Source organism: Bufo bufo, chromosome 6, assembly GCF_905171765.1.
Source record: "Bufo bufo chromosome 6, aBufBuf1.1, whole genome shotgun sequence".
Lineage (NCBI taxonomy): Eukaryota > Metazoa > Chordata > Amphibia > Anura > Bufonidae > Bufo > Bufo bufo.
The window spans coordinates 9522337-9546122 of NC_053394.1; the positions used below are offsets into that span (position 1 = coordinate 9522337).

The following is a 23786-nucleotide window of genomic DNA, read 5'->3' on the forward strand; positions in this document are numbered from 1 at the left end:
ATATCGTTAGACGACAACTAAATAAATAAATAAATATTAAAAATAAATAAAAATTAAAAAAATAAAATTAAAATAAAAATAAAATCACAAAACCCTTCATTCTTCCCCTTCGGTGAAGTTTTTTAAATTCTTTTCAGCCATCTATGAGTTTAGTTGGTGGGAAAGCTGGGCGACAACCCATTCTCCGTCATGGACATCATGGGAGGTGGTGGGTCCAAGTTTAGGACACCATCTCTATTACGGCTAATGCACACAAACGTATTTTCGTTCCTTTTTTTTTTTGCGGCCCGTATGCAGAACCATTCATTTCAATGGGTCCGCAAGAAAAAAAAAACAGAAGCTAATCCGTCTGCATTCCGTTTCTGTATGTGCGCATGTCCGTCCCGCAAAAATATAGAACATGTCCTATTATTGTCCGTATTATGGACGAGGATAGAACTGTTCTATTAGCGGCCAGCTGCTCCGTTCCGCAAAATACAGACGTCATCCGTATTTTTTGCGGACCAGAAAATACATACAGTCACGTGCATGAGCCCTTAGGCAGAGATGATTTTCCTTTCCACCTGACCTGACTTTCATATCTGGACTGGACCTAGAGCCACGTTCATCCTGAGCCCCCAGGTACATGTGCAGGGCACCAGACTCACAGAGAAACTGGCATATAAGAGGTCACTCAGTTTAGAAAACCGATTTCATGCCCCCTGTTGGGGAGGTCTGCATTAATCGGGGGTGGGGTCTCTGCGCAGAGCGGTTACATAGCGCCCCTCTCACTCTGGAGGACCTGTCCTGCCCAGTGATGTGAATGGACGCCGAGTAATACCTCATTTCCCCTGTGGCGGCGCTGTAGGGAAACGCACAGAAAAGCTAATTACTGGGGATAGTGTTCACATTGCACTGAGATTTTTGGACACATGGAAACTCAAAATACGTGGCAGAAACATTGACGTGACGTTCTACCGTGGAACGTGCAGTAGAAACCCATGGCTCACCCTGCCCGTGGATTTCTGCCATGGTTTTGCAGTTTCTATCTCAGGAGATCTTCCCGTGAATTTAGCCCCATTCAATACGGTTAATCCCCACTTTAAAAAAGTGCCATAGAAACCGCAGCAAGAACTGACATATCCATAATTTTTTTTCCAATCTACGATGAATCCACAGGTGTTACATGCAGATCTGCTGCCGATTTTGCTGCAGATTTCCCCTCTCGTGCTTCAAAGGGTAAAATCCGTAGCATAAACTGAGTCGCGGAGGATTAAAGTTAATGCTGCAATTCCACAGCAGAAAATCTACAGCTCATCTGCCACATGTGAATTCTGCCTTTATATAATGCACTGCACGTGTGTGGAATTCAGATGACAGAATTTTTTAACCCACAGGATGCCGATTCTTTTTCAGATTTGCGGCAGAATTTCAACTTTGCAACAAGTGGAGAGAAATCTTCAAGATCTGTGAAGTCAGCAGAAGTAAAAAGTGCAGTACTGGGATAAAGATAAGACTGCAATGTAACGGACTCCCACTAGGTGGCGCTGTGCACTATGAGACTATAATAAGATGCCTGGCCGTACACAACTTTTTCCATGTGCAATAATGTGGAGGGGGGGGGGGGCGCTGCAGAAAGAAGCTGCGATTATGCCATAAATGTCCCACACAGGACAACCCTTCAAAGCAACTCCTTTACACACACGGCTCCAGACCGTCCGCTACATCTGACACACACGGCTCCAGACCGTCCGCTACATCTGACACACACGGCTCCAGACCGTCCTGCCTGGACATCTATACTGACCCACTGGAGTGGTGAATCCTGCTTGTCGTTCCTGTGTGCTACCCTCCGGATCCCTGTTTGGCTTCTTGTTGTCTCCTGTTGTCGCCCACCTGGGAATATATGTTGAGTCTGTGTTGTCTGTCCTCCCCTTGGTGTTTTCCCTTAGAGTTAGTGGTGCGGACTAGTGTTCCCATCGCCCTGTTCACTACCTAGGGCTCAGCTCAGGGAAAGCCAGGGCTTTAGGCACGTGATCGGCGTACGGGTGAGGAACCCGTCTAGGGACGTCAGTGCAGCCAGGTGCCAGCCGCTAGGTGAGTCAGGGGTCACCACCTTCCCTCTCACTTGGGCAGGGCCTTCCTTGTTCCCTCCCTCTGCGTCACGTATGTGATAGTCACGCCGACCGTGATAATCTGACACACACGGCTCCAGACCGTCCGCTACATCTGACACACACGGCTCCAGACCATCCGCTACATCTGACACACACATCTGACACACACCGCTCCAGACCAATCCAGCACGTATTACTGGGAAGGACACACGGATCCAGCACGTATTACTGGGAAGGACACACGGATCCAGCACGTATTACTGGGAAGGACACACGGATCCAGCACGTATTACTGGGAGGACACACTTTTCCAGCATGTATTACTGGGAGGACACACTTTTCCAGCATGTATTACTGGGAGGACACACTTTTCCAGCATGTATTACTGGGAGGACACACTTTTCCAGCATGTATTACTGGGAGGACACACTTTTCCAGCATGTATTACTGGGAGGACACACTTTTCCAACATGTATTACTGGGAAGGACACACGGATCCAGCACGTATTACTGGGAAGGACACACGGATCCAGCACGTATTACTGGGAGGACACACTTTTCCAGCATGTATTACTGGGAGGACACACTTTTCCAGCATGTATTACTGGGAGGACACACTTTTCCAGCATGTATTACTGGGAGGACATGTTCACATGAAAAGACTAAAACTAGGAGCAAGTTGTAAAGGTGAGGTGTCCAAAGCCTTTACCATACAGCATACATTATTAAAAGGGGATGTTTCATGAAGACCATGTGCGCTTTTAGGGACCCAGAGGTAACGGAGGGTAACCTACTCAGGGCTCCCTCTGACGGAGTCGTCACAGCATCATTTGAAAACCGGCATAGAACGCTACCTGTGGTTCTGCATTTCCCAAACCCCCATCAGCGATAACAGCTAGCGGGGGATCTGCAGTGGTCAGCTGAATGGACAGCCGAGACGAGACGTATTTACAGGGTTACAGCCCAGGGGCCCCTTTTATAAGCATTATACAGCATGGGCACTCCCGTCGTGTGCCGTCGGCTCCTATGCAGACCTATGTGCCTCTCACACAATCAGGTTACCCTTCTACTGTCCGTAGATTAGAGGGAGCGGACTACTATATGACCATAGGATCAGACTACGCAGGGCGTGTTTGTAGTCTGTAACCATGGAGACATAACACTAGATTTTCATGAAATCTTCATCCCCTCCAAGACTAATTCTGGTGCTGCCTATAATAACACGACCACTGATAACATGCCACGTATACCCCCCCCCCCCCCCACGTGTGTTAACTCACAAAATCGGCCTCCAGCTTGCCCATCTCTTGCTTGTAGCTCCTCATGCGGCTGCCGTACATTGCTCTGCTCTGAGCCGGGATCTCCCGAACCTCCAGGTCCATTTGTTCGAGCTGTCGGGACAGAAATTGTGAGGTGAGGAGGAGTTCTGCTTTATGGCGGGGTTCAGACATGACTACAACATTACACTCTGTATACGGCTCCTGGCAGGGGACGGTCACACAGGTGAGCCATATTTAAAGGGGTAGTCCTCTCTGTGTAGGGCAGAGACATACATCAGGAGTATTCAGAGGTTGGCCGCTGACTGCTCGGTATACGTGCTATTAATGTGTCCTTCTGTATAGGAAATCGAAGCATATGCCAACACACACCTGCCCAGGTTAAGGGCACTCTTTTGGCAGAGATTTATTAAAACAGGACAAACTCTTATCTTCTTGATTCCCCATTCACTGACAGCAGTCAGATATCTTGAAAACACTGGTGAATGGATTATAAAGAATATATAAAGTAGCACTCCCCCTGTTAGAAATGTGCATGATGTAAGCTGTGGTGAATGTAATCTTCTCACCAGTGACTGAGTAATCACCTCCCTTCTCATCCTCAGCTGTGTCATGTGACCAGCACTCTGACGGACAGGAAGTCAGTTACTTCTCTATTCCTTCCTATCAGACTGAGAGCTCATCCAAACGAATGTATGGTCGCCATGCCCGTGCTGCGGACCCCAAATAGCGGTCTGCAAGACATGGGCCCCGGTCGTGTGAATCCCATATTGCGGTGCAGACCCATTGAATGAGTCCACGATCTCCAAAATACGGCAAAGGAAAGGACTTGTCCTATCTTTTGCAGTGCGGAGGCACTGACCCGAAAGCCCAAGGAAGCGATTCTGATTGTTTACATGGGATTCCGATCCGTGCCTCTGCTCCGCAAAATACGTATTTGGCGGATTGCGGACATATTCCAGTCAATGGGTCCGCGTCTGCAGCACGGAGTTCACATGGCCGATGCCCCGTGCAAATAGCAGCCCGCAATACGGGCACCACGGCCATACGGTCGTGTGACTGGGCCCTGACACTGAGGCTCTCATAGAAATACATAGAGAAAGTGGCTTCCTGTCCACACCTGGTCACATGACACAGCTGAGGATCAGCAGGGAGGTTATAACTCACAAATACAGTCACTGATGAGAAGATTTCCTTCACTACAGGTTACAGCATGTACTTTTCTAACAGGTCAGAGAATACAATTTTTGTAGGTTTTCTTCTTTAAAGGGGTTCTCCGGGCTTTTACTATTGATGACCTCCGATCGGCAGGGGTGGCGGATGTCGGTCCCCCACCGATCTGATACTGATGACAGGTCACCAATAGTAAAAGCCCAGAGAACCCCTTTAAGTAGCAGTAGGGGGGGTTATTTGATGCTGACATATAGGGCCCACATCACCAGGCGCCCGCCAGTCTCGCTGTCACACCTGCACGTTGTGATGACAGCGAGGGAACAGCAGCTGTGCACAAACACTACACCCCGCACACAGACATCAGCACAACAAAAGGCAATATGTCTGCAGCCACTCCGAGGCTGGCAGAGCTCTGTGACCCGCTCATACCCACCGCGCCAGCGCAGCTAAAATGGCATCGCGCCCACAAGCGACAGAGAGGGTGTTGTGTTCAGCCACTGAAATCCTCCAGAAAATCAAACACATCCGATGGCTGGAGCTAATCTCATTCACACAGCTGCAATTTGTTACAATGTGTCAGTGTAGATAAAAACTAAAGGGGGAGATTTAGCAAAACTGGTGTAAAGGAAAACCGGCTTAGCTGCCCATAGCAACGAATGGGACTCCACCTTTCATTTGCCAAAGGAGCTGTGATAACTGAAAGGTGGAATCTGATTGGCTGCTATGGGCAACTAAGCCGGTTCTACTTTACACCATGTTTGATAAATGACCCCCTATAGGTCTGGAGTTCAAAACCGAAGGGAGATTTGTGCTGCTGCTTTTTAGCAACCAGTGGCAAAACTACAGCTCCCATCATGCTCCGGCTGCCACCGTCTTGGTCAGTCCACCTAGTCTACAATACAGCTACCTCTATAGCAGCTTTCAGTTTCTGATTCCATTCATTGGCAGACATCAGAGATCTTAAAAAAGGTGACAACAAGGAGGAACGTCGGGCACCAGATCCAGATTCTCATTAAAATACAGAACCGTCAGTTCAAGCAGATAACAAATGTCATGGAGAACCCGGCTCCGGTTCTGGACCTTCCTCCTTTTTGTGACGCTTTGTTGGTTTGGAGAAGACCGCTGAGCTGAAAAATGGGGAGGAGTTGAAGCAGAGGGGGTCATTTACTAGCGCCAGTCAGAGGACCTCTTTTTGTGACAATGTTGTGCTGCATGCTGTGCTTTCGGGGAGTAGTCGGGGCGGGTCAGGACCAGTTAGCCGCAGCAAATTGTCTAACATGTATGACTGAAAACAGTCAGGAGCTTTATCACACATGATCTGCTGGAGGACACGAGGCCTCAACATTAATTAGCCGCATCCTCCGGAGCGCGGGAGCTGTGAAATCCAGCGGAAAGCTAGGACTGCACAATGACATCGCGGTAATGCTGGTCTATGGGGTGGACAGGCTGAGACACTATACACTAGCATTCTAAAATATGTTGCAGTGTGGCTGTATCGCGCAATGTATTGTAGCCTGAGCCTAAAAAGCCGGTCCTCAGTCTAATAGAAAGCCGAGAAATGTTTATTATCTAAATCCTAGTACAATGCTGCATACGTTTTGCTATAGATTTTACTGTCGTAGGAGCAGAAGGCGGTGCAGGCGCAGGAGCAGAAGACGGCGCAGGCGCAGAAGAAGGCGCAGAAGACACAGGAGCAGAAGGCGCAGGAGCAGCAAAAGACAGCGCAGGAGCCGAGCGCGCGCAGGAGCAGCAGACGGTGCAGGCGCAGGAGCAGAAGACGACGCAGGAGCAGAAGACGACGCAGGAGCAGAAGACGACGCAGGAGCAGAAGACGACGCAGGAGCAGGCACAGAAGATGGCGCAGGAGCAGATAGCGACGCATGCGCAGGAGCAAAAGACGACGCAGTGTAGATCTCTGCTTGTAGTCAGCAAATGAAAACATTCACAAGCTCAAAACCCATCTGTGATACAATGTAAAACTAGTTCAGAGCCGGTCCTACATTAACTGAATACTATAATCTTTCAGCACAGGACAGTGTGTCAGGGGACGATGGGAGTTGTAGTTTTGCCACAGGCTGAAACGTACTTTTCTACACAATCCTCCACGAGCCTAAAACAGCAGCCACACAAGCTCTCCAGTCCTGGACTCCAGGCTGATCACATACACTGTCAGCAACGTGAGCAGGGCTAGGTCATGGTAGGTTTACATTCTCGCTATGTAAACTAGAAGGTTTCTGTTGCTTGACAGCATGCAGAGATCCAACATATGGTGAGAAATCTAAATGTAAAGTCTATTAATACAGTGATTAAGCTAAAATATTTTAAAAAAAGAAATAAAAAAATCAAGGAGACTTACTGCACAACCTGTGGGTCTTTTCCCCTCCCACTGCTCCCCTGTAAAATTACGCTGGTGTGGGGGGGGGGGGTTAAAGATGGGCGCAATAGCCACCGGGTGCCTGCTCTTTTAAACAGAAAGCACCCAGGACTAATCTACGGGGCTTTATAGGAACACAGTGCAATCCCCATAGACTCCAATGCTAATGCACTGGAGTCTATGAGAGAAGCAATCTGATGACTGCTGTTATAGTTCCCTAAGGCCCCTTTCACACGGGCGAGTATTCCGCGCGGATGCGATGCGGGAGGTGAACGCATTGCACCCGCACTGAATCCCGACCCATTCATTTCTATGGGGCTGTTCACACGAGCGGTGATTTTCACGCATCACTTGTGCGTTGCGTGAAAATTGCAGCATGCTCCTCTTTGTGTGTTTTTCACGTAACGCAGGCCCCATAGAAATGAATGGGGTTGTGTGAAAATCACAAGCAAGTGCGGATGCGGTGCGATTTTCACACATGGTTGCTAGGAGACGATTGGGATGGGGGCCCGATCATTATTATTTCCCCTTATAACATGGTTATAAGGGAAAATAATAGCATTCTGAATACAGAATGCATAGTAAAATAGGGCTGGAGGGGTTAAAAAAAAATAATAATAATAATTAAACTCACCTTAATCCACTTGCTCGTGCTGCCCGGCTTCTCTTCTGTCTTCTTTTTTGCTGTGTGCAGGAAAAGGACCTGTGGTGACGTCACTCCGGTCATCACATGATCTTTTACCATGGTGATGGATCATGTGACGGACCATGTGATGACCGGAGTGACGTCACCACAGGTCCTTTTCCTGCACACAGCAAAGAAAGAAGACAGAAGAGATGCCGGCTGCGCGAGCAACTGGATTAAGGGGAGTTTAATTATTATTATTTATTTTTTTAACCCCTCCAGCCCTATTGTACTATGCAGTCTGTATTCAGAATGCTATTATTTTCCCTTATAACCATGTTATAAAGGGGAAATAATACAATCTACCCAGCACCTAATCCAAACCCAAACTTCTGTGAAGAAGTTCAGGTTTGGGTACCAAACATGCCGATTTTTCTCACACGAGTGCAAAACACATTACAAAATCGCGCATGTTCCTGCAATGCATCTGCATCTTTTCCCGCAACGCCCGTGTGAAAGAGGCCTAAGAGAACTATTGAAAAGTGTAAAAAAAAACTAAAATAAAAAAAAATAACTGTTTTTAAAAATATTAAGGGAAAAAAATATATATAAGAATTCAAATCACCCCATTGTTCACAAAATAAAAATACATAAACAATAAAAAAAAAAAAAAACATCATGGGTACGGATGACCGAATCGACTTCGGATGAAACATCCGAAGTCGATTCGCACAATATTTCGTTCAAATACTGTTACGGAGCTCTGTACAGTATTAGAATGTATTGGCTCAGATGAGTGGTACCTTGGAACCAAACCAGAGTTCAGAAAATGTTTTTTTTACAGTAGAAATTAATTTATGAAGTTATTATGCAAAGTTTTGCGAGACTTCTGGAAGTAATAACTTCAGCTCATAGGAGCCAATACATTCTAATACTGTACAGAGCGCTCGCTTCATCTGAAGGCGTGTAGGGTATCGGCGTGTACAAAAATGCCTGTACTATTAAAATATTTACCCCATACAGCAAACGCAAAACAGAAAAAAGTCAAAATGGCAGATTCACCGTTTTTTTGTCACATTACCTTCCACAAAAAAAAATTAAAAAAGTGATCAAAAAGTCATACACACTATTGGCATCAATAAAAAGTACGGATGACCCCACAAAAAAGGAGCGGTCACACAGCTCCACACACATAAAAAAAAAAAAGTTATGGGAGTCAAAATATGGCAATGCAAAAAAAAAAAATTATATTATATTATATTATATATATATATATATATATATATATATATATATATATACACACACACACACACACATAAGGAAAATCTGGCAGCACTCCCTTCAGCAGTGTCGCAGGGTGCAGGCGGTGGTCCCTCGATTCAGGACGGAAGATAAGAAAAAAGATCCGCAGCACTCCTTGAAAAATAAAATCTGCTCTTTATTCACACATATCAAATATTGACAACGTTTCGGTTCTCTCACAGAACCTTTCTCAAGTCAGGTGAAACATAAAGTGCAGTAGTGCCAGTATAAATACATCATCAGGTTGTTACCAATTAATTCATCAACCAATACAAATAAAGTGCACTCCCCTTTTATAGACATGTTACATTCATTACTTAACACTTGTTCACATCAACATCAATGTGTCAACTGTATATACTATGTGTTAATGATCCCAATATCGCTTGTGATTATTCATCAGTGATACATTAAAGTGCATAAGTTATGTACCGCCTAACAGGAGGGGCAAGAGACAGACACATGCGCACTGACCAAGAGTAGAGGCTAACACGCCATCTCCTTCTACTCCACAAAACCTCCAGCAAGGTAATAGGGGTTTTTAGAGCACTAAGCACTTTACTTTATGCACTTTAATGTATCACTGATTAATAATCACAAGCGATATTGGGATCATTAACACATAGTATATATGACAGTGGACACATTGATGTTGATGTGAACAAGTGTTAAGTAATGAATGTAACATGTCTATAAAAGGGGAGTGCACTTTATTTGTATTGGTTGATGAATTAATTGGTAACAACCTGATGATGTACTTATACTGGCACTACTGCACTTTATGTTTCACCCGACTTGAGAAAGGTTCTGTGAGAGAACCGAAACGTTGTCAATATTTGATATGTGTGAATAAAGAGCACATTTTATTTTATCTTTTTTCATATATATATATATAATTTTCCAAAGTTTTTATTTTTTCAGTTTAAAAACGCAAAAAAAAAAAATGTACATAAGTGGTTTCGTTCTAATCGTACTGACCTAAAGAATGAAAGTAACAGGTCAGTTTTCTGCATAGTGAACGCTGTAAAAACAGAACCCATAAAACTGTGGCAGAATTGTGGGGATTTTTATAATTCCACCCCATTTGGATTATTTTTTCCTGCTTCCCATTACATTGTATGCAACCGTAAATAGTGACATTAGAAAGTACAACTTGTTCCGCAAAAAACAAGCTATGCGAATGGAAAAATAAAAAAGTTATGGCTTTGGGTAGGCTGGGAGTAAAATAAAAAATGAAAATAATTTTTTAATTGTTTGGTCCTGAAAGGGTAAGCCTCTGTCAGCATGATCAACCCTATTAAACCAGGCATACTGCCTGGTAGGGTTGATCATTCTGATTAAAACAATAATTTTTTTGGTTTGTATGTTAAAGAGCTGCTGAGATATCGGTTTTATTCACATGACAATTAGCGCGGTGGAGCACCAGGAGGCGGGACTGAATCCTTGGAGCACTGTCTGTCCTCTGCACACTCCCCCCTCCCTTTAATTGACAGGGCTAGACATGTGCATGCTGAGGGCACAGTTGTGCCCCAACATGTACATGATATACACTACCTACTATAGCCTTACCATGTAGAGTATAGAGGTTTTCTCTGCTTAGAAAGCTAACACATAATACTCGTTTGTCCCCAGGCACAATATGGGATTCTAAAAGTACAGGTAATATCTATTAGCTTTCTGAATACAGAAAACCTCTATTCTCATTATAGTAACGCTATAGACTTTTTTTATGGGTTAAATGAGTTAGAGAAAAAGAATAACTGAAGAAAAAAAATCTTAGTCTCTCCTAGTATTTGAATCTGGGATATCTACATGCAAGGCTGACCACTTACCTCCAGGCTATAGCCTTATGTTGAAAAGTGTGATTTTCTGAGCTTAGAAAGCTAACACATTTTACTGGTCTATTTATAATCATATATTATGCTTGTGAATAAAGCAGTGATATGTATATTAGCTTTCTAAGCAGAGAAATCCACTCTTCTCGATGTGGTAAATGTATGTGATATGTACATGCTAGGACACAGCTCTGCCCTCAGCATACAGATGTCTAGTCCTGTCAATCAAGGGGAGGGGGCAGTGTGCAGAGCACAGGGGGTGTTACAGAGCAGTGCTCCAATGATTCAGCCCCGCCTCCTGGTGCTCCAACTTCTCATTTCTCTGCAGCTGTTTATTGCACAGACAAAAGAAAGGTATCATTTTAATCAGCATGATGAGCCCTACCAGGCAGTCGGACAGGTTTGTAGGGTTGATAATGCTGACAGAAACTCATTAAGCTACAGGGAAACAAAACTCCCTGCATGCCACAACAGCCTCTAGATGACAGAGCGTGCTGGGAGTTGTAGTTCCATGTGAATAATCAATAGGAAGAGACACAGCACACTGGCTTGTAACCCTCTGCTTGCTGTACATAATGCGGTTCTCCTGGGCTCTGTACATACCAGCTCCTTGGCCCTCCTCAGCTGCTCTCCACGTTCATCACCATCTGCTTCTTCTCCTCTGTAACAGATAAAGGCAGGTGTCAGTTGTCAGGGTCTGAGCTCAGCCCTCCGCCATATTGCATTATATCACCGACCACAGTGACCGCTGCCCCTTATAAAAGGATCCATCAGCATCACCCCCACAATACTCCCTCGCCGTCACCCCCTAGACTCACTGTCCCCCATATCTTCATGGTCATCACACTGGTTGGACAGATCCTTCCTCCAGCAGTGATCATAGAGGTGGCCCCACAGACTCCCCCAGAGCTGTCACCCACAGGCCTTTAAGTAATCCCAACATCCTCACAGCCGCTCAGCCCTCTCACTGCCACCCTCATCGTCCCCGCGGCCACTCTCATCATCCTCGCGGCCGCTCAGCCCTCTCACTGCCACTCTCATCTTCCTCACTGCCACTCTCATCTTCCTCGCGGCCGCTCAGCCCTCTCACTGCCACTCTCATCTTCCTCGCGGCTGCTCAGCCCTCTCACTGCCACTCTCATCTTCCTCACTGCCACCCTCATCTTCCTCGCGGCCGCTCAGCCCTCTCACTGCCACTCTCATCTTCCTCGCGGCCACCCTCATCTTCCTCGCGGCCACCCTCATCTTCCTCGCGGCCACCCTCATCTTCCTCCTCACTGCCACCCTCATCATCCTCCTCACTGCCACCCTCATTATCCTCCTCACTGCCACCCTCATCATCCTCCACACAGCTACCCTCATCTTCCTCACCCACCCTCATCATTCTCCACAGTCCCCCATGACCTCACCTCCTGACAGTTTGGGGATCTTCCCGATCCTGTTAGTGATCTCGGCTGTGAGGACTCCATAGTCCTGCTCATAACCCTGGAACTCGGCAGACATGTTTATCCTGAGAGCAGAGTGACAACCGGAAGTCTCCTATCTAACCACTTCCGCCGGTCGGCTCACTCAGCGCTCCCCGGAGCCCTTAGCAACCTGCACTTCCTTAGCAACCGGTAGCTGCTTTGCTGCCTGCCTCTCCTGGTGCAGGGGTACGGTCACACACACCAGTGGCCGTGCGCCCCCTCCCCCAGAGGAGACACTTGCGCCATAATACATAAGAACAGAGGGATCTGTGGCCCTAGGACGTATCCGTGCAACCAATCACGTCACAGCTTTCATCTGCCACCACGAGTTAGAAAAATGAGAGCTATATTCTGATTGGTTGCTCTGGTTAATTCCTGTCTACAATAACCAATCAGATGACTATGCAGAGAGCCTCCAAAATGGCAGACCCCCACAGTGAGTGCAGGAATCCCCCCATAATGGCAGACCCCCACAGTGAGTGGGCACAGGAATCCCCTCATAATGGCAGACCCCCACAGTGAGTGAGCGCAGGAATCCCCTCATAATGGCAGACCCCCACAGTGAGTGAGTGCAGGAATCCCCATAATGGCAGACCCCCAACAGTGAGTGAGTGCAGGAATCCCACCATAATGGCAGACCCCCACAGTGAGTAAGTGCAGGAATCCCCCCATAATGGCAGACACCCACAGTCAGTGAGCGAAGGAATCCCCTCATAATGGCAGACCCCCACAGTGAGTGAGTGCAGGAATCCCCCATAATGACAGACCCCCCACAGTGAGTGCAGGAATCCCCACATAATGGCTAGACCCCCACAGTGAGTGAGTGCAGGAATCCCCCCATAATGACAGACCCCCACAGTGAGTGCAGGAATCCCCCCATAATGGCAGACCCCCACAGTGAGTGAGTGCAGGAATCCCCCCATAATGACAGACCCCCACAGTGAGTGAGCACGGGAATCCCCCAAAATGGCAGACCCCCCACCAGTGAGTGAGCGCAGGAATCCCCTCATAATGGCAGACCCCCACAGTGAGTGAGTGCAGGAATCCCCCATAATGGCAGACCCCCCACAGTGAGTGAGTGCAGGAATCCCACCATAATGGCAGACCCCCACAGTGAGTAAGTGCAGGAATCCCCCCATAATGGCAGACACCCACAGTGAGTGAGCGAAGGAATCCCCTCATAATGGCAGACCCCCACAGTGAGTGAGTGCAGGAATCCCCCATAATGACAGACCCCCACAGTGAGTGCAGGAATCCCCACATAATGGCAGACCCCCACAGTGAGTGAGTGCAGGAATCCCCCCATAATGACAGACCCCCACAGTGAGTGAGCACAGGAATCCCCCATAATGGCAGACCCCCACAGTGAGTGAGCACAGGGAATCCCCCCATAATGGCAGACCCCCACAGTGAGCTGAGTGCAGGAATCCCCCCCATAATGGTAGACCCCACAGTGAGTGAGTGCAGGAATCCCCCCCATAATGGCAGACCCCCACAGTGAGTGAGCGCTGGAATCCCCTCATAATGGCAGACCCCCACAGTGAGTGAGCGCAGGAATCTCCTCATAATGGCAGACCCCCACAGTGAGTGACTGCAGGCAGACCCCCACAGTGAGTGAGCGCAGGAATCCCCTCATAATGGCAGACCCCCACAGTGAGTGAGCGCAGGAATCCCCTCATAATGGCAGACCCCCACAGTGAGTGAGCGCAGGAATCCCCTCATAATTGCAAACACCCACAGTGAGTAAGTGCAGGAATCCCCCCATAATGGCAGACCCCCACAGTGAGTGAGCGCAGGAATCCCTTCGTAATGGCAGACCCCCACAGTGAGTGAGTGCAGGAATCCCCTCATAATTGCAAACACCCACAGTGAGTAAGTGCAGGAATCCCCCCATAATGGCAGACCCCCACAGTGAGTGAGCGCAGGAATCCCTTCGTAATGGCAGACCCCCACAGTGAGTGAGCGCAGGAATCCCCTCATAATGGCAAACCCCCACAGTGAGTGAGTGCAGGAATCCCCCCATAATAGCAGACCCCCACAGTGAGTGAGTGCAGGAATCCCCCCATAATGGCAGACCCCCACAGTGAGTGAGGGAAGGAATCCCCTCATAATGGCAGACCCCCACAGTGAGTGAGCGCAGGAATCCCCCTCATGATGGCAGACCCCCACAGTGAGTGAGTGCAGGAATCCCCTCATAATGGCAGACCCCCACAGTGAGTGAGCGCAGGAATCCCCTCATAATGGCAGATCCCCACAGTGAGTGAGCCAGGAATCCCCTCATAATGGCAGACCCCACAGTGAGTGAGTGCAGGAATCCCCCCATAATGGCAGACCCCCACAGTGAGTGAGCGAAGGAATCCCCTCATAATGGCAGACCCCCACAGTGAGTAAGCGCAGGAATCCCCTCATAATGGCAAACCCCCCACAGTGATTGAGTGCAGGAATCCCCTCATAATGGCAGACCCCCACAGTGAGTGAAGGAATCCCCCCATAATGGCAGACCCCCACAGTGAGTGAGCGAAGGAATCCCCTCATAATGGCAGACCCCCACAGTGAGTAAGCGCAGGAATCCCCTCATAATGGCAAACCCCCACAGTGAGTAAGTGCAGGAATCCCCCCATAATGGCAGACCCCCACAGTGAGTGAGCGAAGGAATCCCCTCATAATGGCAGACCCCCACAGTGAGTGAGCGCAGGAATCCCCTCATAATGACCCCCAAAGTGAGTAAGCGCAGGAATCCCCTTATAACGGCAGACCCCCACAGTGAGTGAGCGCAGGAATCCCCTCATAATGGCAGATCCCCACAGTGAGTGAGCGCAGGAATCCCCTCATAATGGTAGACCCCACAGTGAGTGAGTGCAGGAATCCCCCCATAATGGCAGACCCCCACAGTGAGTGAGCGAAGGAATCCCCTCATAATGGCAGACCACCACAGTGAGTAAGCGCAGGAATCCCCTCATAATGGCAAACCCCCACAGTGAGTGCAGGAATCCCCCATAATGGCAGACCCCCACAGTGAGTGAGCGAAGGAATCCCCTCATAATGGCAGACCCCCACAGCGAGTGAGTGCAGGAATCCCCCATAATGGCAGACCCCCACAGTGAGTGAGCACAGGAATCCCCCCATAATGACAGACCACCACAGTGAGTGCAGGAATCCCCCCATAATGGCAGACCCCCACAGTGAGTGAGTGCAGGAATCCCCCCATAATGACAGACCCCCACAGTGAGTGAGCGCAGGAATCCCCTCATAATGGCAGACCCCCACAGTGAGTGAGTGCAGGAATCCCCCCATAATGGCAGACCCCCACAGTGAGTGAGCACAGGAATCCCCCCATAATGGCAGACCCCCACAGTAAGTAAGCGTAAGAATCCCCCCATAATGGCAAACCCGCACAGTGAGTGAGTGCAGGAATCCCCCCATAATGGCAGACCCCCACAGTGAGTGAGCGCAGGAATCCCCCCCATAATGACAGACCCCTACAGTGAGTGCAGGAATCCCCCCATAATGGCAGACCCCCACAGTGAGTGAGTGGAGGAATCCCCCCATAATGACAGACCCCCACAGTGAGTGAGCACAGAAATCCCCCATAATGGCAGACCCCCACAGTGAGTGAGCACAGGAATCCCCCCATAATGGCAGACCCCCACAGTGAGTGAGTGCAGGAATCCCCCATAATGGCAGACCCCCACAGTGAGTGAGCGCTGGAATCCCCCCATAATGGCAGACCCCCACAGTGAGTGAGCACAGGAATCCCCCTCATAATGGCAGACCCCCACAGTGAGTGACTGGAGGCAGACCTCCACAGTGAGTGAGCGCAGGAATCCCCTCATAATGGCAGATCCCCACAGTGAGTGAGCGCAGGAATCCCCTCATAATTGCAAACCCCCACAGTGAGTAAGTGCAGGAATCCCCCCATAATGGCAGACCCCCACAGTGAGTGAGCGCAGGAATCCCCTCATAATGGCAGACCCCCACAGTGAGTGAGTGCAGGAATCCCCCCATAATGGCAGACCCCCACAGTGAGTGAGCGCAGGAATCCCCTCATAATGGAAAACCCCCACAGTGAGTGAGTGCAGGAATCCCCCCATAATGGCAGACCCCCACAGTGAGTGAGTGCAGGAATCCCCCCATAATGGCAGACCCCCAAGGTGAGTGAGCGCAGGAATCCCCCTCATAATGGCAGACCCCCACAGTGAGTGAGCGCAGGAATCCCCTCATAATGGCAGACCCCCACAGTGAGTGAGTGCAGGAATCCCCCATAATGGCAGACCCCCACAGTGAGTGAGCGAAGGAATCCCCTCATAATGGCAGACCCCCACAGTGAGTGAGTGCAGGAATCCCCCCATAATGGCAGACCCCCACAGTGAGTGAGCGCAGGAATCCCCCTCATAATGGCAGACCCCCACAGTGAGTGAGCGCAGGAATCCCCTCATAATGGCAGACCCCCACAGTAAATGAGTGCAGGAATCCCCCCATAATGGCAGACCCCCACAGTGAGAGAGCGAAGGAATCCTCCCATAATGGCAGACCCCCACAGTGAGTGAGCGCAGGAAACCCCTCATAATGGCAAACCCCCACAGTGAGTGAGTGCAGGAATCCCCCCATAATGGCAGACCCCCACAGTGAGTGAGCGAAGGAATCCCCTCATAATGGCAGACCCCCACAGTGAGTGAGCACAGGAATCCCCCTCATAATGGCAGACCCCCACAGTGAGTGAGCGCAGGAATCCCCTCATAATGGCAGACCCCCACAGTGAGTGAGTGCAGGAATCCCCCCATAATGGCAGACCCCCACAGTGAGTGAGCGAAGGAATCCCCTCATAATGGCAGACCCCCACAGTGAGTGAGCGCAGGAATCCCCTCATAATGGCAGACCCCCACAGTGAGTGAGTGCAGGAATCCCCCCATAATGGCAGACCCCCACAGTGAGTGAGCGCAGGAATCCCCTCATAATGGCAGACCCCCACAGTGAGTGAGCGAAGGAATCCCCTCATAATGGCAGACCCCCACAGTGAGTGAGCGCAGGAATCCCCCTCATAATGGCAAACCCCCACAGTGAGTGAGCGCAGGAATCCCCTCATAATGGCAGACCCCCACAGTGAGTGAGCGCAGGAATCCCCCATAATGGCAGACCCCCACAGTGAGTGAGCGCAGGAATCCCCTCATAATGGCAGACCCCCACAGTGAGTGAGCGCAGGAATCCCCCCATAATGGCAGACCCCCACAGTGAGTGAGCGCAGGAATCCCCTCATAATGGCAGACCCCCACAGTGAGTGAGTGCAGGAATCCCCTCATAATGGCAGACCCCCACAGTGAGTGAGCACAGGAATCCCCCATAATGGCAGACCCCCACAGTGAGTGAGCGCAGGAATCCCCCTCATAATGGCAGACCCCCACAGTGAGTGAGCACAGGAATCCCCTCATAAGTCTGGAAACAAGGAGGAGCTTAAAACTGTGCAGAAGGAGCTGAGAAGGAAGATGATAGAGGGGAAACCCGTCTACAGGAAGACGATGGAGGAGCAGCTGCAGCAGGATAACACACGCGGGGTCTGGAAAGCCTGAAAACCATCTCAGGTCAGGTAATGAGTTGAACAAGTTCTTCCATAGGTTTGACCAGATACCCCCTCCCCTGACCCAATCCCCCATGCTGCTACAAACACCCCCCCCCCCCCCCATCTTCTTCCCCCACCACTACCATCACTGCCTCTTCACCTCTGAGCAACCTACCACCACTCTCCCCCTACACCAGAGGACTCCATCGTTCTCCCCCTACACCAGAGGACTCCATCGTTCTCCCCCTACACCAGAGGACTCCATCGTTCTCACGCCCACCTTGTCCTTCGCCAAACTCCAGGTGAGGAAGGAACTACAGAAAATCAAGGTGCGTAAAGCTGCAGGACCAGACGGCATCAGCTCCAGGCTCCTGAAGTGCTGCTCAGACCAACCGTGTGGCATCATGGGTCATATGTTCTACATGTACCTGAGGCTGGGGAAGACCTCCTGTGTGGTACCAGTGCCAAAGACCTGTAGTGTCCCACTAGGTAAAGGTGGGCACTACACAAGGGTCAATTGGTGTGCGCGTTCCTCCTACTCACAAGGGACAGAAATGTTATATTTTATTATGCATTTTATGTATTTTCTAATGTGTTTTATATGCAATGTTCCCCTGTATGATGCAATAGCAGGCCTAGTTGGGTGTAGTTAGACATCCCAGACACTAGAGGGAGATAGGGAGCCCCTAGTATAAGGGTCTAGGCCCAGACAGGGAGAGGGAGTTCAGACTAGTCAGGAGTCTGCTGAGACATAAGTTAGAAGGCACCAGCCAGGGACAAGCTGACGGCCTCCTCCTGACATGCAGCTAGACAGCCCAGGCTTCTAGTTGTTACCAGGAGGCTAGTAGAGGGATCCTAGCCTACCTGCGGATCAAGAGAGCCTTAGTTAGCTCTGAAGACACCCCAGTTGCAGGACAGCACAGTAAGCGCCAATACTGGAGAGAGGATTTATATACCAAGGATTAAAGCCAGCATTTAGGCATCCGGGCCTTGGGATCCAGCCAGCTAGAATAGCTGAAGGGGATAGAGCAGCATTGCACTGCAAAGCATTAACCGTTGTGCCCTCCAAGTATCTTGCATGATTTAATACCTGCCACTATTTAAAGTCTACCTGCTTGTGAAGTATTGTTCAAGGGACTGCATTATCATCACTAACTGTATGTACAAAGTTGGACTGTGTTCACCAAGTAAAGCAACGTTTGGTTTATCCACTGAGTACTCAGTTATTCCTCCTATAAATCGGTGTGCCACCGTTACAGGCACTGGCGTCACGAATCCAACAGGGACCTTGCCCCAGGCACTCAAAATACCTGTAACATCCAGGGCACCTCATCCACCATCAGGCCTGGTCCCTACATACCGAGTGTGCCCCAGAGGAACTGTGTCTACCTCTCCTTCACGGCCGCATGCCTGCCCAGGGTTCTCCTCCAATACAGTGAGTAGCCCTCGATTGCTTATAACCGTGACCTCGCTTCGCTATACCCTGCAGGTCTGGCGTGCTGCAGACCTCACACCCAAAAGACCTCAGCAGCTACAGGCCGGTAGCACTGACCTCACACTTGATGAAGACCCTCGAGAGGCTGGTTCTCAACCATCTTCACCCCCTGGTGAGGTCTTCATTGGATCCGCTGCAGTTTGCCTACCAGCCTGGCATCATCTACCTCCTACACCGAGCTCTAACTCACCTGGAGAGGCCTGGAAGCACTCTCCTGTGCTTTTAACACCATCCAACCTGGACTTCTGAGGGACAAGCTGGAGATGGCAGGAGTGGACCACCACAGGTCACATTGGATACTGGACTACCTCTCAGAACACCCACAGTTTGTTAAATTTCAGGGTTGTGTCTCAACCTATCCTCTGGTTAGTTCATCAGTATCTGATCAGTGGGGGTCCGACACCCGGGACCCCCGCCGATCAGCGGTTTGAGAAGGCACTGGCGCTCCTGTGATTGCCGCAGCTTTTCCTAGTTCATGTGACGTCACGTTCATCGGTCACGTGGCCTAGGCGCAGCTCAGCCCCATAGAAGTGAATGTGGCTGGGCGCGATACCAAGCACGGCCACTATACAACGTACGGCGCTGTGGAGAGAGAGAAGGCTGCGGTGCCCAGTGTCTTCTCAAACAGCTGATTGTCAGGGGTCCTGGGTGTCAGACCCCCACCCATAGGTCATCAGTAGAAAAGTCTCAGAAAACCTTTTTAAATAAAAAACAAAACCCTAAAAGGCTTTCTTTAGTCAAAAAGTAATATAAAAAGAGCAGATAATTTGTATCGATGCGTCTGTTATGATCCAAACCATTAAATGATCGTGTTTAATGAATGCTGTAGAAAAAATAATAATAAAAATGGTGCCAGAATCGCTGTTTTTTGTTTGTCCAGCTTCAAATAAATGGAATAACAGTCAAGCGTCTATTATTACCATAATTGCACAGAGCGCAGAATGAGGTGAACACGTCTCGTGTGCCGCAAAGTGAACGGTGCAAAATGGAAATCCGTGGCGGAGGTGTTCTTTTTGTAAAAATATAACTCACCCTGCGAAAAACATGCAATCCTACACTACATCAATGGAGAAATAAAAACGCACAGCTCTTGGAAGGTGAGGGTTAAAATAGTCGCTTGTCCGTTAAGCCTAAACAGGCCTGGTCACTAAGGGGTTAAAGATTAAAGCATATGCAAATGTGTAACCCACTTATGACATCATAAAATAACAGTCCACAGATTCCAGGAAGTGACATCACAGGGGTATGAACACTGCTGCCGGAGCCGCCGCCACAGATTTCAGGAAGTGACATCACAGGGGTATGAACACTGCTGCCGGTGCCCGGAGCCGCCACCACAGATTCCAGGAAGTGACATCACAGGGGTATGAACACTGCTGCCGGTGCCCGGAGCCGCCACCACAGATTCCAGGAAGTGACATCACAGGGGTATGAACACTGCTGCCGGAGCCGCCACCACAGATTCCAGGAAGTGACATCACAGGGGTATGAACACTGCTGCCGGAGCCGCCGCCACAGATTTCAGGAAGTGACATCACAGGGGTATGAACACTGCTGCCGGTGCCCGGAGCCGCCACCACAGATTCCAGGAAGTGACATCACAGGGGTATGAACACTGCTGCCGGTGCCCGGAGCCGCCACCACAGATTCCAGGAAGTGACATCACAGGGGTATGAACACTGCTGCTGGTGCCCGGAGCCGCCACCACAGATTCCAGGAAGTGACATCACAGGGGTATGAACTCGTTAATTTCTCACGATAATTTGTTTTCCCTTAGTCCTAACAGTGGCACAAATGGGGTATTCTGCCCCTGTGGACTGGTTAGGACAGGTGAAAATTTAATGAAACAATAAAAAAAACTGGCATGCACACGCCCTCCCTGCCCCCAATAAAAAGGGGTGTGACCCTCAGAACCCTGTGTAATTACAAGTAGACAAACATAACCACAATTAATAAACAAAGGGGGGAAATTTGTGTTAGGACTAAGGGAAAACAAATTATCGTTAGAAATTAACGATTCCCTTACGTCCTAACCAGTGGCACAAATGGGGATTTAGCAAGTAGAAACCCCCATGGGAGGGTCCTCATGCCTGGCGGAAGATAACACTGTCCGGCCAAATGAGGAATAACTATGTATTCTGGTATCCACTCTATAGTGTGAGATAAAAGTGGAGCGAGAACTCCAAGAAGCTGACTTACAGATCACGTCCAATGGGATCGAGTTTCTCTCTGCAAAAGAAGTGGCCACTGCTCGAGTAGAGTGGGCCCTTACAAATTCAGGGGGCTCCGAGCCCTGAGACATATAAGACTCCCGAATTGCCTCTTTAAACCAGCGACTGATGGAGGGCCTAGAGGCTTTCCTCCCCTTATGGGTACCGGAAAAAAGGATAAGGAGGTTTTCATCCTTCCTAAATACCTTGGAGCGTTCCAGGTAAATCCTAAGACATCTCGCAATATCGAGTGTATGGAGCCCTCTTTCCTCAGAGGAGGGGGGTGGAGCCAACGTTGGCAGGGAGATCACCTGATTGATATTGTCAAAGGAAGGAACCTTTGGGATGAAGGTAGGTAAAAATTTTAGAAGTACCCGATCCTGCAGGAACTTCGTATATGGCTCAAAGGCAGAAAAAGCCTGGAGTTCCCCAACTCGCTTTGCAGAGGTAACAGCTAACAAGAAGGTGATCTTCCAGGTCAGGAACCTGAATCCCGCCTCCTCTAGGGGCTCAAAGGGGGGAGATGATAACCCCCTGAGCACGACCGACAAATCCCAAGCCGGGATAGGTCTGATTACTGTAGGCTTTAATCTTGAGGCTCCCTTCAGGAATCTCTTGATAAGGGGGTCTTGAGAAATAGCTCTGTTGAGAGTGGACAAGCAGAGATTGCTGAAATCTGCACTTATAGGGTAGCTGGTGATAGCCCCCTGTCCAGACCGTCCTGAAGAAATTGGAGGATCATCGGGATGGAAGCTTCAGCGGATCTTTGCTGATGCCTTGTACACCAGAATGAAAAGATCTTCCAGATTCTGGAGTAGGCCTTATTGGTAGCTTCTGATCTGGAGTGCTCCAGGGTTCTCAAGACAGACCCCGATAGCCCTTCTATTCTTGGAAGGGACTGATCAACCTCCAGGCCGTCAGGTTGAATATTTGAGGAGACCTGGGTGCCCCCCGACACCAGTACTCTCTCTGGGGGAAGCCTCAGAAATTGACCCCGACTCATCTGTAAGAGTTGGGTAAACCAAGCTCTTTTCGGCCAGTATGGGATAATGGCGAAACTGACGCTTGGTCCTGCCTGATTTTCATCAAGACCCTTGGTATCAAGGAAATTGGAGGGAAGATGTAGGCCAGCCTGAACCTCCATGGCATTGACAGTGCATCTATTGCCACCGGGTTGTCCTCTCTGTAAAGGGAGCAATACCTCTCCACCTTGGTGTTGAACCTCGTTGCCATGAGATCGATCTCTGGCATGCCCCACCTGAAAGTTATCTCCTTGAAGACCTCTGGATGAAGTGACCATTCTCCGGTTGGAAGACCTCGGCTCAGGCGATCCGCAATCACATTGTGAACTCCGCGAATGTGAACGGCTGATAAGTGGGTGAGGTTCAGTTCTGCCCAATCCAAAATCACCCCTATCTCTCTCAGGAGACTTTGTGACCTCGTGCCTCCCTGCTTGTTGATATACAGCACAGCGGTCATGCTGTCTGACTGTACCTTCACTGCCTTCCCTCGAATGACGGGAGCAAAATGAAGAAGAGCTAGTCTGATTGCTCTGATCTCCAGGAGATTCGATGACAATAACCTCTCCTGAGGTGTCCAAGTTCCCTGGACTGTCTTGTCCTGAAGATGCGCACCCCAGCCTACTAGGGATGCGTCTGAAGTAAGTATGATCCAAGAGGGCTGGATCAGGGACTTGCCGTCTGTGAGGTGGGACCACCACCTCAGAGAGGATCGGACTTTGTAAGGCAGGGAGAGCACGGAATTGAGTCCCAACGGACTGTGATTCCACTTGGCTAATACTTCCGACTGGAGCGGACGTAGATGCCATAATGCCCAAGGTACCGCCTCTGCGGTTGAAGACATTAGTCCCAACATCCTCATCCACGTTCGAATCGTTACCTGTTTTGGTACAGAGAGAGAACGGGCTGTCTGTTGCACGGATGGCCTTCTTTCGGGAGTGAGATGAATCGTCATCCTGACTGAATCCACCATGAACCCCAGGAACCTTACCGTGGTGGCTGGTTGAAGTTGGGATTTGTCCCAATTGATTATCCATCCTAGCTGATGTAGGAATGTAACAGCCTGTTGGATGTGTTGGGACAGGATCGCTTGGGAAGGAGCTCTGAGGAGCCAGTCGTCCAGGTATGGAACTATACTCAGGCCTTGAAGCTTTAGTGCGGCCACCACAGAGACCACTACTTTGGTGAAAGTGTGTGGGGCTGAAGAAATCCCAAACGGGAGGGCCACAAACTGAAAATGTTTTAGGACCCCCCCCCCCCCGATGTTTACCGCGATCCTTAAGAATCTTCTGGACCCAGGATGGATGGGAATATGGAGATAAGCATCCTTGAGGTCTAAGGTTGCCAAGAAATCTCC

At 49.5% G+C, this 23786-nt stretch overlaps 1 protein-coding gene across 1 annotated transcript in view; it reads right to left on the reverse strand.

Annotated features, from left to right (window-relative positions):
- Positions 1-12345, reverse strand: part of VTI1A (vesicle transport through interaction with t-SNAREs 1A) — a 337493-nt gene extending 325148 nt beyond the window's left edge. The window contains 4 exon segments of the mRNA XM_040434906.1: positions 3377-3487; positions 11289-11314; positions 11317-11346; positions 12095-12345. Coding sequence (XP_040290840.1) covers positions 3377-3487; positions 11289-11314; positions 11317-11346; positions 12095-12188 — 261 coding nt within the window. The 5' untranslated portion in view covers positions 12189-12345.
- Between the last annotated feature and the right edge of the window lie 11441 nt (positions 12346-23786).